A 16,091-nucleotide genomic window follows, 5' to 3' on the forward strand; every position below is an offset into this window, starting at 1 on the left:
CCAGCACAATCATAGTTACAAAGAGCACAGATCTGATCAGTTTATTTAACTGTCATTTAACAGCTGATTAGGTAGCAGCAGATGCTTGAGCAGCCAATTAATTACATCAGAAGCTAAAAGCATTACACAAAAATCAAAGATATTAATTTAGTCCTAAAAATAAATCTCTGGCACAGGTTTGTTGGCAAAGACCTATGAAAAAGAGCACAGTTCAAATGTCCTATCAGCCAACAGCAACAAAGCATTAAAGATAATCCACACAGGCCAGAAGCATAATAGAGAAATACATCTTGTCTGCTAGTGTGGTAAGGGAAGACTGACAGCAGAATACCAAGGGCTGGAGTTTGATGACCCCCACAGCAATCTTGGTACTGTAATACCCATCAACTTCCTGAGCTTGGCACAGGTTTCCACAAACCTTACCTATGCTGTGATGACACGTTTCTGAGGACAATTGCATGACGTTCAATAGGGCAAAGCGCTGGGTCCTGCACTTGGGTCACAAGAATCCCATATAGCACTACAGGTCTGGGGGAAGAGTGGCTTGAGAGCTGCTCAGAAGAAAGGGACTTGGGGGTGCTGGTTGACAGCCAGCTGAACATGAGCCAGCAGTGTGCCCAGGTGGCCAAGAAGGCCAGTGACATCCTGGCCTGTATCAAAAATAGTGTGATGACCAGCAGGGCCAGGGAAATGATTGTCCCCCTGTACTCCACACTGGCGAGGTCACAGCTCAAATATTCCAGCCAGTTTTGGGCCACTCACATAAAAAAGAACATTGAGGTGCTGGAGCATGTCCGAAGACAGGCAATAAAGCTGGTGAAGAGTCTAGAAAACATGCCTTATGAGGAGAAGAAGCTGAGGGAAGTGGGGTTGCTTAGCCTGGAAAAGAGAGGGCTCAGGGGGACCTCAGTGCTCTCTACAACTACCTGAAAGAAGGTTGTAGTGAGGTGTGGGTCAGTCTCTTCTGCCATGTCTCAAGTGAAAGGATGAGAGGAAACAGCCTGAAGTTCACCAGGCAAGGTTCAGATTCGATATTGGAAAAAATCCACTGAAAGTGTGGTTAAACATTGGAATAAGTTGCCCATGGAGGTGGTGGAGTCACTGTTCCTGGAAGTGCTCAAGAGATGTGCAGATGTGGCACTTGGGGATTTGGTTTAGGGGTGATTATGGTGGTGCTAGGCTGATGGTTGGACTAGCTGATCTTGAAAGTCTCTTCTAACCTTGATGAGATTGGGATTATGTGAATATGACCCTTACCATGCTGAAGTGCCCCTCAAGTGTCTCTATACTAATGAATACAATTAACTTAAGAGATCTCTGAGCAGTACCAGGCCTACAAACTTACCAGGAATCACAGAGACAAAGTGGGATGGCTCCCATGACTGGAGTGTTGCAATAGAGAGATACAAACTGTGTAGAGAGGACAGGAAAAGAAGACGAAGAGTACCCTTGCCCTTGGTGGAAGACAATCAGGTCAGGGAACACTTAAGCAAATCAGACACGGATAAGAACATGGGCCCTGATGGGATGCACCAATTGCTGAGGGAGCTGACAGATGTCATTGCACAGCCACTCTTGACAATCTTTAATTGATTATGGTGAGTGGAAAAAGTGCCCAAGGGCCGGATGTTACTCCTGTTTTCAAGGGCAAGAAGGAGAGCCCAGAGAAGTACAGGGTGATCGGTTTCCACTTGTCCCTGGGCAGGTGATGGAGCAACTAAACCTGGAAACCATTCTTCAGATACATGAACAAGAAGAAAATCATCAGGAATAGTCAGCACGGCTTCACTAAGGAAAAATTATGCTCAAACAACTTAATAACCTTCTATGATGAAAGGACTGGCCTGGCAGATAAGAAAAGAGCAGTGGACATTGCCTGCCAGGACCTCAGTAAGGCCTTTCACACTTGATTCCATAAGATCCTCACAGAAAAACAGTTGATGTACAGGCTGGTCAAGCAATCAGTGAGGTAGATCAAAAGCTGACTGACTGACCAAGCCTAAAGCAGAGCATACCCTCAGAAAGTTTATCTATCACACAAAAAAGGGTTAAGTAGCTGATATGCCAGAGGGCCATGATGTCACCCAGGGTGACCTCAGAAGGCTGGAGAAACGTGCTTACAGGAACTTCATGAAGTTCCACAAGGAGCAGTCCAAATTCCTGCACATGGAGAGGAACAAATATATGCGCAGGGGCACCCCGCTGGAAAGGAGCTTGGCAGAAGAGGCCTTGGAAGACCTGGTGAACACCAAGTAGAACTTGAGCCAGTAATGTGTTGCCAAGGAGGCCAGCCACATCCTGGGATGCATTAGGAAGAATGTCACCAGCAGGACAAAGAGATCCTTCCAGCTGTCACTCAGCACTAGTGCAGCCACATCTGGAGTACTGTGTCCAATTCTGAGCTCCACAGTAGAACAGAGGAAAAATGAAGAATGTCCAGTGGACCATGAAGAAGTTGAAGAGACTGAAGCATCTCTCCTATGGTGAATGGCTGCGAGAGCTGGGAGTGTACAGCCTGAAAAGAAGGCTTAAGGGGATTACATTAACGATGTGTCTATATGTATACAATGTATATGAAGGGAAGGTGCAAAGAGGGACAGACAGAGCCAGGCTCTTTTCAGTAATGCCCAGTGACAGGACCAGAGGCAATGGACACCGACCAAAACACCAGAGGTTCCATTCAAACACCAGGAAACAGTTCTGTACCACGAGGGGGATGGAGCACTGGCACAGGTGCTCATAGTGGTTGTGGAGAATATCCTCAGAAATATTCTAAAGATGCAATGACGTCTGTACGTGGTCGTGGCGAACTGGCTCCAGGTGACCCTGCTTGAGCAGGAAAGTTGGACCAGGTAACCTCCAGAGGTCCCTTCCAACTCAGTTATTCTGTGATTTCGCTTCTACTACTGTCTTGCTGCATTTGTACCAACCATCACTGTCACAGTGCAAGGCCACGCACAAAACAGGAAGGCAAAATTTCACATGTAACCACAGAAAACATCTAATAATGTAACCACCCAGAACCAGTTTTATTCATATTCTCTTTATTTCACTGTACATGGTCTGCAGTAAGAAAGAGAATTTCCAACTCAAGAAACAGAATACAGACTGTCACACAGTTTACAAGGTAATCAAATGGGAAGTGCAGTGAAAAATGAACAATAGACCCATATAGAACACCTTGGAATCAATACTATACTCAGTGTTGCACTTAAAGCAACTACAGCGTGAACATGAGCTCACTCCTAATTCTGATGAAATTTTACTATCAGTTGATCCAGATCTGTATCAGCAATCATGAGTACACAGGCACTCGCCAGTCATCAAAACTCCTGAGTTTAGGGAATTATTTAAAACTCATGCACATTAGGGCATTAAAAGGATCATCCTTTATTTCAGAGGATATATTAAAGATATCAGATGGCTCATTTTTTGTCTCAATTTTTTATAGCTCACTAGTTATCAATAGTTTTAAGTGCTATTAGAGTGAAAACAAGACCATTGGGGCAGGGGGTGGGAGCAATGTATTAATTCTTGAAGTATAAAAATAACTGTTAAAATGGTTCAATGTTTTACATCAGGTAGCTTTCTGTTATTAAAATATTCACCCAAAGACTATTTACACTATTTTTTTAAAGAAAAAGTTGCCATTCACAGATCACTCTCTCTCAGGGAATCAAGCTCCTTCCAAGCAGTACACCAAAAATTAAAGCTCTTCTCACAACACTGCATTAGTTTATAATCCCTCAGCTCACAGAAAAAGCACAAGACTCAGTTTTACATAGAAACTCAGTAATTTGTCATGCTGTACACATACACCAAAGCAAAGCCAAAAAAAATGCCACACACTTAGAAGCAACCAATGTAGTAAAGTATACAACAGAACAAGTAAAGCTGAAACTGGATCAATGACTGACATTCTGACTAACAGTAGGAAGTTAAAACTGTGAATACTTTAGCAACATAGAAAAGCATTAATTAGATTACAAACAATGATTTCTTAAATGCCAAACAAAAGATGAACAAACTTGGAGATCACAAATTTGATTTCAAAATGCAGCTTTTATCCTAAAAACAAAAACAAAACAACAAAAAACCTCAAACCAACAAACCCAAAAACAAACACGGAAATAGCCTTATCTCAAGAATGCTATCAAAGGAATAAGTAAAAAGTTAACACCCCACAACCTTAAAAAGAAGATGATCAACCATCTGAGAATTATACACTGATCTTTCCAGGGGAAAAAAAGATTGCTGGAAAGCTCAGATAGGAGGTACTTCATACAGAATCTGTGGATATTGCAAAATTCAAACGCAAGAAACACAGCTTTACAGAAAACAGGTCTTTCCAAATTACCATTGACCCCAAAGTTACTTATCTGCTAGTCAACCCCTGTTTTACAGGACTTCTGAAAAGCACATTTAACATAATGCATAAAAATTGGATTCAAAGGAGTTAACAGAAAGTTCTCCACTAGTAATTGTAAATGGGGAATCATCCCATGGGGGCATTTCTAGACCACGTCCCACATGGATATGTTCTCCTCTCGAGGTTATATGGTATTATTCTCAGCAATACTAGAGATATAAATAAACTATTGGCAGACTTTACACATAGCAAATTATCACAAAAGTGTTAAAGATTAAATTCTACAATTACTCTAAATATACAGTAAATAGAGCTCAACAGTTGTTCTAAAACATCTAAGATCTAGAAATATTTTCCCCTACTGGATAATGACTTTAGTTTGTCAAATTGATTCATTGAACAACTTAGCAGTGAAGGATGATACCCAAAGTAATGCAAGAGTGTTGTTAACTAGTTCCTGAAATTTACCATGAACATCAATAAATACTATAGTAAGTGTTCAACTTCCCTAGGATTGTATTTATTTTTACACATTTGTTGTTAATCAGAAGTTGTTTTTAAAGCAGATGCAACCACCAGGAAAAAAACAAAAAAAATGTATGCCTTAAAATATAATTTTACCCAATTTGTTGTTGAATATTTAATAGTAGGTTGGCACCATTTGCAAATTAACAATAAATTCAAACTTCTTTCACAGGGATGGTGAGACTGCATTGTTTTTTCAATACTTCAGATAACTTCTGTGTACTCACTGCCACAAAGGATATATGCCAAATGGGTATGTCCTCTGACTGCAAGTCTGAGGAATAAAGGAAATGTCAGTTCACTCTTTATTGGAGACAGTAGAAAAGGGAATCTCATTGATCAAGTCTCCATTTATGGGTGAAAAAAAACATTAAATCCAAGTTTCTTTCCCTAGCAGTATTTTTAAGCATGATAGAAGATACAATGTTTAATATAATTTCTAAGACATTTGACACTATTCTACCCTCTCAGGATACTAGTTGATTATACAGCAATTCATAAAATAGCTCAATAAATTCACAATGAACTGAAGGTAAAGAAGGACAACTGCAAAATCTAAGAAAGTGAACTGACCACTGGTGATACCTTGCAAAAAAGCATCTTTTATATCCTAAAGTCCTGAAACCAATCTCTACACTGTGTTCACAAGAATCTAACACTGGATCCCACACAATGTAGAATAATTGCATGATGCTTCCCATAATATAATTGCATAATTTGAATACAAAAATACAAAAAGATTACCTAAAACAGACTAAGAGCTGTAGGAAAGCAGTTAGATAGTCACTTGTAGAAATAGTCTTATTAATGAAAAGCCATGGTTAAAGCTTTGGCCATGTCAGTAAACCATCACAGTTCCAAGTAAATATTCCCAGGGAATACAATCTCTCCTTCTCAACCCATGAAAAGAACACATTCAAATAACTGGCTGGCTTAAGTGAAAATTCATTTCACATGGGGTCTTTGTCCTTGCAAAGTTAGCTGCACACCGTAAGTGCCTGGGTTTTTTTCCCTTTTCTGTCTAAGAATAACATCACAATGTGAGTACTCATTGAAATCTTATGTAGGCAAGTTCCCTGACTAATAACTACTAATACCTAAGGACTTCAGGAAAACTGTCAGATAAAGATGCAAAACAACTGATTCAGAAAGAAACATGCATGTTTAGTCAAAGCTAATGTGTTGGTAAAAGTGAAAGACAGTGAGGTGCTAGCAGTGACTGTGCTGGGCCAACATAATGGAAAAATCTTTGTACTTCCCAGAATAAGGCAGAAAACTCACCTGCCTGAGTTCATAATGAGCTCAAGCTGTTACTCAGAATGCTGAAGAACATCTGACCGCTGGAAATCAGAGATCAAGCAGAGAATGTTTAAACCTCATTCTCCTTTTTGCACAAGAGAAAAAGGAAAGACCCTATTAATCAGAAAGTTGACTAAAATTTTTCAATTAAAAGATTTGATTAAAGTTTGTGGACCTGAAGTGAAAAACTGCAATGCAAGCAAGAAAAAGACCTCTGCAACTAATGAAAGTACTCCTGCCTTCAAATGAAGCCTTTAATAACAGGTGGATTTCAATAATGAAATATAGCTGAAAATAGCTCCCCAAACAACAACCAAGTCTGTAGTAAAGGCATTTCCGTGCAGAAATTATGAAACAATGGGACAGACAAATTTCATTTACTCAAAAAACCTGGAAGAGACATATGAGAACAATTCCCTATAGAGGAGTAAAAGAAGGCTATAAGAGCAGAAAAAAAAATACAAACATGAACATCTACAACATCCTGCAAAACTCATCAGCCTTTTATCAGGTAACTCCACACAGCATCAAAGAAGGAGAGTAACCAATGATTTATTTTACGACGTTAGTTGTATTATTCCTTTTTTCAGTGCAGCCCTTGAGCTGCAGTAAACCCATACACAGGCTCTATTACAAAACCCTTAGACAAGGTATTGCCATCTGTGAATCACTGTGGCAAACACAGTCAACAGTATCCTGCCCAGCACGCCTTAACAACAGCAGACCTATAGCAGCAACTATTCTCCTCTACTTAGCAGCTTATGGAACCATATTTGGGGTACCATGTCCAGTTTGGGGATCCAACAAGAGATAGACATTAACATTCCAAAGCGAGCCCAGAGGAAACCTTCCAAAAGGGAGGATATTTTGTACAAGCACAAACTAAAAGAAATGGGTTTGTTCAGTCTCAAGTAGAAATGGTTAAGAGAAGGATGAATTTTTTGCTGCCTTCAGCTATACAGTAGAACTGTATAGAGAAGAGTAAATGGAACACTGTGAAAAGACACAATGAAAAGACACAAGGCAATGAACACAAGGCACAAGATGGGATATTTTAGTTGCATATTACAATCTTCTCACAGTTGTCAAACACTGGAAGAAGTATCCAAGAGAGACAGCAGAATCTTCATCCCTAGAGTTGTTCAAAACTCAATTAGACATGGCCCTGAGCAACCCAATCCAGTAGGATCTGCTTTCAGCAGGAGGTTGGATGAGGTGACTTCTAGGGGTCCCTGCCAATCTAAATTTTTCTATAATCAAACACCAAGTCTTTAGTAATACCACAACAGCCATAGATGACAGGAACAAAGAACATCAGCACAAAGGCTGTGCTCACATTTATGGGCTCAGCACATGGAAGCACTGGTAAACATCTATCTTTCTGATAGCACTTGCACCACTTTCCTCCATTTTTTCACAAGTTCAAAAAGTTTCCTTTCCTATAAGGAAAACTACTTCCTAATAACAGAATAGGAAATAGATTTATGCAAAGTTGTAAGCTAAAACCAATGGAGATGCTTCAAAGTTCCAACTAGCCTGCACAGCTGCCCTTTGGTTAGGACTGCCATGGAAGTAGTGAAGTTTTAATAAAAGAAGCAGAAGACCACAGGAGAGGAAACAGCAGCTGATTTTTCCTCCTCAATCTCATTTCACCATTCAGGATTCCTAGTTACTGATGCCAAAGAAGACTGCATCTTCCTTGATCACCTCATTGTTTCGTAACCAGTTCTTATGAGAACTACAAAGTTCATCATGTCCAAGATGGACAAGTTAGAATCACAGAATATGTTGAGTTGGAAGGGACCCATCAGGATCATTGAGTCCAACTCCTGGCACCATGCAGGACACCCCAAGAGTCACACCACGTGCCTGAGAGTGTTGTCCAAACCTTCTTGAACTCAGACAGGCTTGGCGCTGTGACCACTTCCCTGGGGAGGCTGTTCCAGTGCTCAACCACCCTCTGAGTGAAAAACTAGACTGCAATTGGCTACAGCGTTCAGAGCTCTAAGGTACTCTTCCACCCCACCTGGTAAAGGTTCTCCACTGGAATCAGACTGAAAGGAAAAACCCAGAGATGAATAAGTGATCATTTTCTGAGATCAGTTATGTTGTCCAGTGTCATTTCAGCGATGATGCTGAATAGCAAATTGGAAAAGCATGGATAAAAAAAAAAGAAAAAACATATCTCTTACAGTACTCAGATTCACTTGGCAGTGAAGTAAGGCAAGCAAATGCTCTGTTGATCACCATTGCTTTGTTAATTTGTCTTATTCTCCTCATCTTTGGATCCTTTCCAGGATGTAAACTTGAACATACCTATGTATTCTGGATAGCTGTCTGGACCAAAGACTATATGAGTCCATTTTATGACAACTCTTACCTACAATAATGAAAGAGAATGTATTGGTGCCAAAGATTCTTGCTCTCAGATACCTTCTTCAGTCTTTACTATGTGGATATTTGTAACTTCTAGTGAAGTTTCAGAACCACAGGCTATCTTTATTGACTGATTCCAAATCAGAAACTTCAGTTTCTGTCCTTTCATTTCATGCACCAGAGAAAGAGCACCAAATGAAGTACTTTCAGAAAAGTGGTCTTTCTGGAGAAGCAGCACCTGTTATCTGCTTTCATCGAGACTATCACACAGAAGTATCATTAAACATGTACATGAGATTTTTAAATTTTAAACATTTCAATCTGCTCTCATGTTTGAGCTCCCCTGACTACCAAAAGACCATCAGAGTGCTGCTGATGTAGGGTTGCAGCCATCTCCACCTCATCCCATCGCCTGTGCTAACAGAAAAGGGGAAAGGAGGGACATAAACAATCCCAACATTACGTATGAATTCTCCTCAATCATTTAAACCCCATTTTTTATATTATGTGGAAATGTCTTAGTCTAAAAACACAGAACATGTGCCTGAAAACATGAAATGTAAATGCTTTTCCTCCCCTCATATTCTGAAATACACGGCATAATAAAAGCTTCTATTTCCCAAAGAATTAACATTCTAAAAGGTCTCAAAAAAAAAAAAAAAAAAAAAGCTATGCAGTGATGTTAGTGTAATATCTAATTTTTGTGCAAATAAAAACTATAAAATATTAGAAATAATTAATTAACCTATAATAAGTAATTAGGATTTTTTCTCTCTAAACAAATTGTCAATATTTCAAATTGACCCAAACTTTATTTGCAAAAAAAATACAGTTTTGCTAAAAAAATGCAGTAACTCTTGTTTCTAAAGAGTATGAAGGACAGAGGAACTGTGATAGTGATCTCTTTGAGAATTCTCCCCATGCAGACATCTTCCTTTGATAAGCTATGAATTGCTTGCTAAGAGGGAATCCTACTCTATCAGACCTTAAGAATTCAAATCTTCAATCCACTTTGACATCTCAGGAAACCATTCTGCTACATAACCCACCTATTTTTACCCTCCCACCTTCCAGCAAACAGCTGCTCCATAAAGCATTTGAGAGTCCAACTTCTCCCTCCTTTTCCCTTCCTCTGACCACCAGGAAGAGAAACCAGCCAGGAAACAGCTGCAGTTCCCTACAACAAAATTAAAATTTCTATCCTCTCTGACACTGTGCCTTGTAGTTTGTTGAGGATGAAAGTGTTTTGATGAACTAAAATATCCTCAGTAAAACATATCTGTATGCATAAATTACGGTAGATCCCGATCATTTATGATTTAGTTGCAGAATACATTTCATGAAAAGCTGCTCACAGGTAAGGTGGCTGAGCGTCCACAAGTAATCTTAAGCCCTCCTCCTTTCCACACACATAAAATCAGCTTTGACTTAGATACACCTGTTTCATTACATTCAGTGGAAAGGAGCAAGTAGACTGAAATATTCTATTCTATCACAATACGCAAATGGCATGAGCATAGAGCATAGGATTATTACATGAATCATCTGCCTGTAAACTTGGGTGTTCCTAGGTTTTTTGAAAACCTTCCACTCTTACATTTTCCCCATGAATAGTGCCAGGATGCTTGTTGGGTTTTAGATAATATCTGACCTTCTTTCTCTCCATTCCACAAACATTTTCAGGAGCAAATTATTAGGAAATCAGCATCACATATGCAAGCTGATAGGCTGAGATACCAGTGTAAAAACTTTCCTACTGTGCTTTCCTTTACCATTTTCTATATTCCTTTCCCCAAGGCCCCCCAAACCAGGACAGCTTGGTAGCATTTCAAACCCATGTAATTTTCAGCAGCTGAGCAGCAAGATGAAGTCAAGAATGAAAAGTCTCACCCCACTAAAGGCTCTGATTCTGTACGAGATACTACATAAGCCTTGTTTAGTGAGAGGATGTTCTTCCTAAAAAGATACTCATGAAAATAAGCATTTAAATAACAAAGTAAAACTCCAGTTGTGCACACTATGTAAGATGTTAATAGTTTCACTTAGAAAGATGCGGAAACTGTACTCTGCTATTTAAATCATACACCAACTACTTGTAATTAAAGTCTAATATATATATATATATATACACATACACACACACATGTACTGCACTAGTGTCTCAAAGACCTAAGATTTCTAAATGGACCCTAGCAGCATCATTCTCACTTGCAAGACTACATGACAACCCTTTCAGCAAGGAAACACTGACAAACAAGAAAGTTCAGAACTCCAACCCATGATATATTCGCTAATCTTTTTTATATTTATTTGAACTGGAATAATAAATGACAGGCTTGCCAATATTATATGAAGTATATACGTATGGGAGAACTATAGAACTACAGGAGAACTATGAAAGTATAGGAGAAGCAATTGCACTTTGAAAGTGCTTACAAGCTAAATATAAGATAGTGAACAAGAGGGAGCCAAACAGCATAAATTCAAAGTCAATACGAAACAATTCCCGCAAATTCAATGGTCAAATGTGGACATTTCACAGTAATGACTTCAGAGAGGAGCTTCAAGCACTGAGAACAAAGAGAGGGATGATTTTACAGGTATTTAGGTAGCACCTGAAAAGCAAGGAAACAGGCAGAAGAAAGTGGCAACGTTCCCCGGAAAAAAAAGAAAACACTGCCTAGTCAAACACTGCCTAGTCAACAGACACCCAACACAGTGAAAACCTACAGTACAGGATACCACTGGCCTTAGCTCCGGGGTAATGCTAAGCAGTTCCGATAGGATCATCCAGTGAGAAAAAGCCTGACGATCTCCCAATAACAGCAGAAGAGCAAACTAGAGAAAACAGCACATTTCTTTGTCTGACACAAACTCGCACAATTATTTTATGAAGCTTCTCCTAAATCAACTGTTTGTCTCCCCACTGAAGTGGTTCCTCCAGAAGTGGAAGTTAACAAACTGGAAAAGCTGTGAAGAGGGATCCCGCTGACGGAAGTAAACAACAAATATTCAAACTGGTTCTTAATTTTTGCTCACACGTGCTTTATTATTAATGCAGTTACTAACAATTCGAAAGAGGAATACATCCAAGCGAGTCCAGCAGTTCTGCAGTTCTTTCCTCGTTCCCGCCGCCGTAACACGGTGAAGCGCTGAGCTGCTTTTGTGCCTCACGTTCCCAGCCTGCGAGGCAAGGGCAGCACCCACCTACCTCGCGATGGCACATGAACCTTCTAGAGCATTTGAGAGCAGCAGAACAAAGATGCGGGATCAGCGCACGTTACCGCCGCCCCCGCCGCTCCCCGGGCCGGCGGGACCGCGCTGCGACCCCCGAGCCGCCCCTCTCCCGGCGCCGCCCGTGCCCTCCCGGCCGCAGGGACAGCTCGACCCCCACCGCCGCCCTCCCCCCCGCTCCCCGGGGGGCGGCCCCCGACTCACCGATCCCGGGGGCCACGTAGATAAAGTAGAGGCAGGATGAGGAGAAGGAGAAGAAGAAGATGAAGGCGAGCATGGAGCGGTTGGAGACGCGCAGCGCCTTCCGCATCAGTGGCATCCTCCCGCCGCGCCGGCCGCCGGCCGCTCCGCTCAGTGCCGGCGAGCCGCGGCAGCGCTTCCCAGAGGGAGACGGCCCGCTTCTCCCATGGATCGGGCGGCGAGAAGGCGACGAGGGGGCTCCGCTCGCCCCCTCCCTCGGCGGGAGCGGGCGAAGGCGGGCAGGCGGGCGGCGGCGCTTTGTGGCCGCTCCTTGTTCCCCTCGCGGGCGGCTGGAGCGGGGATGCCCGCGCTGAACCGCCGCCGCGGGGACGGGCCCCCCTGGCGCTTCCGCGGGGCTCGGGGGACGCTCCCGCCGCTGCTCACATGCCGGCGGGCGCCGCGGCCGCCCGCTCTCCCGCCTGCTGTCCCCTCACTGGCGGCGGCGCCGGCTGCAGCAGCGGCGGCGGTGGTGGTGGTGGTGGTGCCAGCAGCAGCATCCCCGCTGCGGGTGAGCAGAGTCACCTCCGCGCCAAGCCCAGCCCGGCCTGGCCGCTCCCTCCTGCTCCTGCTCGGCTCCCGCCGCCGCCCCGGGCGGACCCGCCCGCCGAGCCCCGCGGCCGCTGCGGCGGTTGTGGCGCGCGCCCGCGCGCGAGCCCCGGCGCGGCGGCGGCGGCGGCGGTGGCACTGCGGGACTTCGGCGGGCGCGCGCCCGCCCCGCCCCTTCGCCGCCGCACACCAATGGGAGGGCAGGGAGAAGCGAGCCCGCCGCCGCCCATTGGCTGGTGCGCGCGCGAGCGCCGGTACCGCCAGTGTGCGGGGGGCGGGGGGAGCGGGGACCGGGCGGGCGCTGCGTCCCGACCCGCGCTCCGGGGCATCCCGGCGTGCCCGCCAGTCGGGCGGGGATACCTTCCCGTGCTCACAGCCGCCACCTTTTGCGGGACACGGCGGGGCAGCACCGGCTCCCTGCCCCGCCCCGCCCCGCCCCTCCCGTGCCCGTTTTCCAGCGCTACTGCCTGTCCTTCCCCTCCCCAGCCGGCGCTTTGTGTGTACCGAGAGCGGGAACGGGCGGATCTCGTCGTGCTTCCCGCTGATTTTAGTGCAGAGCAGTTGGAAACGGGAGTCGGAGCTGGCAGCATCTCTCTTATAAGGCAGCTGGGCCTATTTAGAGAAGACTGAGAGTGGATCTCCTCAATATATGCAAATATCTCAAAGGCGGGTGCCGAGGGGACGGTGCCAGACTCTTCAGTGGTGCCCAGGGCGAGGAGCGGTGGCCATAAACTAAAATACAAGAAGGTGCACCTCAGCATGCAGAAGATCTTTACCTTCAGGGTGGCAGAGCACTGGAACAGGCTGTCCAGGGAGGTTGTAAAGTCTCCCTCTCTGGAGACATTCAAAACCCACCTGCACGTGTCCCTGCGTCACTTGCTCCAGGTGACCCTGCCTTGGTGGGGGGTTGGACTGGATAATCTCCAGAGGTCCCTTCCAAATCTAACAATTCTGTGATTCTGTGACCCAGCAGTTCTTCATGGAGCAGATCAGGAAGAGTTGCCTGAAGATTTGGCTACTCTTGTGCTTTCAGATTTACCAAATTCGAGTGTGATGAACTACACACTCCATTACCAGTTTGCTCCCGAGCCCATTGCTCAAAAAAGGTATTTTTTAAAAGCTGGCAACAAAAGCTCCACACTGACTCACTGTTCTTTCTTGCTTTGGCTGCCACAATTTGCTGGGTGATAGGGTCAAGTGAGTTATCGTTCTGTTCCTCCTCTGAATGCTGTCACAGATAGGAAGATGTGTGCCAAGGGGCTGGCAGCAGGCCAGGGCATGCCTGAGCGCACTTGAGATGGTAGCAGGATCCACTTGTGTAAGAATCCAGGTCTGTGTTGTTAGTGTGTGTGGAGTTTTGTCAGATATCGGGTAAAAAGAAAGGAGAGGTAGAATTGCCCCCTTTCCCCCAATACAATTTTATCGCAGTCTTGCACTATGTTTTTTATGCAATAGATTTAGTAATACCTTCATCTTGTTTCAGTAATCATCTTAGAATCATAGAATGTTTTGGGTTGGAAGGGACCTTAAAGATCATCTAGTTCCAATCCCTCTGTCATGAGCAGAGACACCTTCCGCTAGACTAGGTTGCTCAGAGCTCCATCCAACCTGGTCTTGAACACTGCCAGGAATTGGGTATCCACTGCTGAGAATTGGGAATCCACAACTTCTCTGGGCAACCTGTTCCTGTGTCTCACCACCCTCACATTAATTTTTTTTTTTTTCTGATCTAAACCTAGTCTCTTTCAATTTGAAGCCATTCCCCCTTGTCCTGTCACTGCATGCTCTTCATCTTGTTTCAGTAATAACAGAGACAAATTCATTTGTTCACCCAGCACAGATGATGGTCAAGTAGAGTTCATCCCTTAGGCTGAGGGAATAACCTTGTCACTTCAGACACAAGCAAACTATTTCCAAACACTCTGCAAGCTTCCATATCAGTATTTTTGTATCATAAATGTAAAAATCTCAAGTCAGCGGACATGTAAATGTCAGAGCTAGAAAAGCAAAATGATTGGTTAATCGGTGAAGTAGTGATGCAAATAAGTGATAGTAATAACACAACCAAATATTTACTTGAAAGACATTCTACTTAAACAGTAAAAATCTTGCTGGGATGTTGAACATTTCTTTGTACAGTAGAATATAGTACACACAGTGATGATCTATAACCTCATCATGGGCCTCCCTGGTTATGACTTTGATGCAGAGCATAGACATAAGGATTTCCCAGCAAGGGTTTCCATAGGAGAGGGAGAATTTCTGCTCCTTTAGCTCTGAAACAGAGATTTGTTGGTTATATTTTGATGGATAATATTGCAATAGGTACCTCTGCTAGTTTTGGCTGAGGTGGAATTAATTTTTTTCACAGTGGCTAGTATGGGGCTATGTTTTGCATTTGTGCTGAACACGTGGTTGATAATATAAAGATGTTTTTGTTATTGCTTAGCAGTGCTCACACAAAGCCAAGGCCTTTTCTGCTTTTCATACTGCCACACTGGCAAGGAAGTTTGAGGTGCATGGGCATGGGAGATTGGGATATTCCAGACCGTATGGCATCAAGCTCAGTATATAAAGTCAAGGGACAAAGAAGGAAGGGGTGGACATTGGAAGCGATGGTGTTTGTCTTCCCAAGTAACCATTACACATGATAGGGCCCTGCTCTCCTGGAGATGGCTGAATGCTTGCCTGCCCATGGGAAGCAGTGAATTAATTGCTTTTTTTTCTTTGCTTGTGCGTGTGGATTTTGCTTCCCCTATTAAACTGCCTTTGTCTCAACCCATGAGTTTTCCAGCTTTTACCCTTCTGATCCTCTCCCCGATCCCTCTGGTGGGGGAGCAAGCGAGCAGTTGCACGGGGCTCAGTGGCTGGCTGGGGTTAAACCACGACAGTATCAGACAGAGGGATAGACTGCGTGATGCATTCTGTCACAAAATTCTGAATTGCCAGTGGCGGCTACGTAACTTGATATATGTCATTTGTTTTATTGAGCAGAGTGCAAAACTAGCTGTAGAAACACAGCCTTGAACTTCTGTTTATGTGTATGATTTAAATGTGAAGCTTTTGCTAACAGTAATATAGGACATGAACTTGGGTTTATGAAGCAAAAACACACTGTATCTTTGTCTTGTCTTATCTCACATTAAAGTAAAATTTATTTTAAATGTGGTGTACTGTTATTACAACTTTATTTTTACGTATTAAAGCTATTGATTTACTCTATTAACTGTAATAACTGAGTATTAATTGATATGTGATTCTCCCCCATTCAACTTTTATTAGTGTTTTTGATAGAGTTTTAGAAGATCTGTTTTTATGCTGTAAACATGGGGAAGGACATTAGAAGATCAATACAATGACAACTTGCAGAATCTTGTCAGAGTCAAGAGTGAGGTCCATGGTACAAACAAATCTTAAGGCTGGCCCTAGCTTTTGTGTGGAGGAACATTAAGTGGTGCACTACACAGCGCTGTCTCTGCATAAGTAAAGGCAAGTGCCATGT

The 16,091-nt window shown here is 43.4% G+C and overlaps 1 protein-coding gene across 4 annotated transcripts in view; it reads right to left on the minus strand.

Annotated features, from left to right (window-relative positions):
• The window catches only part of B4GALT6 (beta-1,4-galactosyltransferase 6), a 73,566-nt gene extending 61,424 nt beyond the window's left edge, over nt 1-12,142 (minus strand). For 3 of the 4 annotated variants that reach the window (XR_003571149.1, XM_027883174.1, XM_027883173.1), the window contains exon 1: nt 12,008-12,142. Coding sequence is in view for 2 of the 4 variants with exons in the window: in XM_027883174.1 (XP_027738975.1) it covers nt 12,008-12,122 (115 nt within the window). In the remaining 2 variants the exon portion in view is untranslated. The remainder of the gene's footprint in view (nt 1-12,007) is intronic. The other variant, XM_027883175.1, reaches the window with a different exon arrangement.
• Between the last annotated feature and the right edge of the window lie 3,949 nt (nt 12,143-16,091).

This window comes from Empidonax traillii, unplaced genomic scaffold, assembly GCF_003031625.1.
Source record: "Empidonax traillii isolate 1590-97213 ecotype Southwest subspecies unplaced genomic scaffold, ASM303162v1 scaffold119:size1479319, whole genome shotgun sequence".
In the NCBI taxonomy this organism is placed as follows: domain Eukaryota; kingdom Metazoa; phylum Chordata; class Aves; order Passeriformes; family Tyrannidae; genus Empidonax; species Empidonax traillii.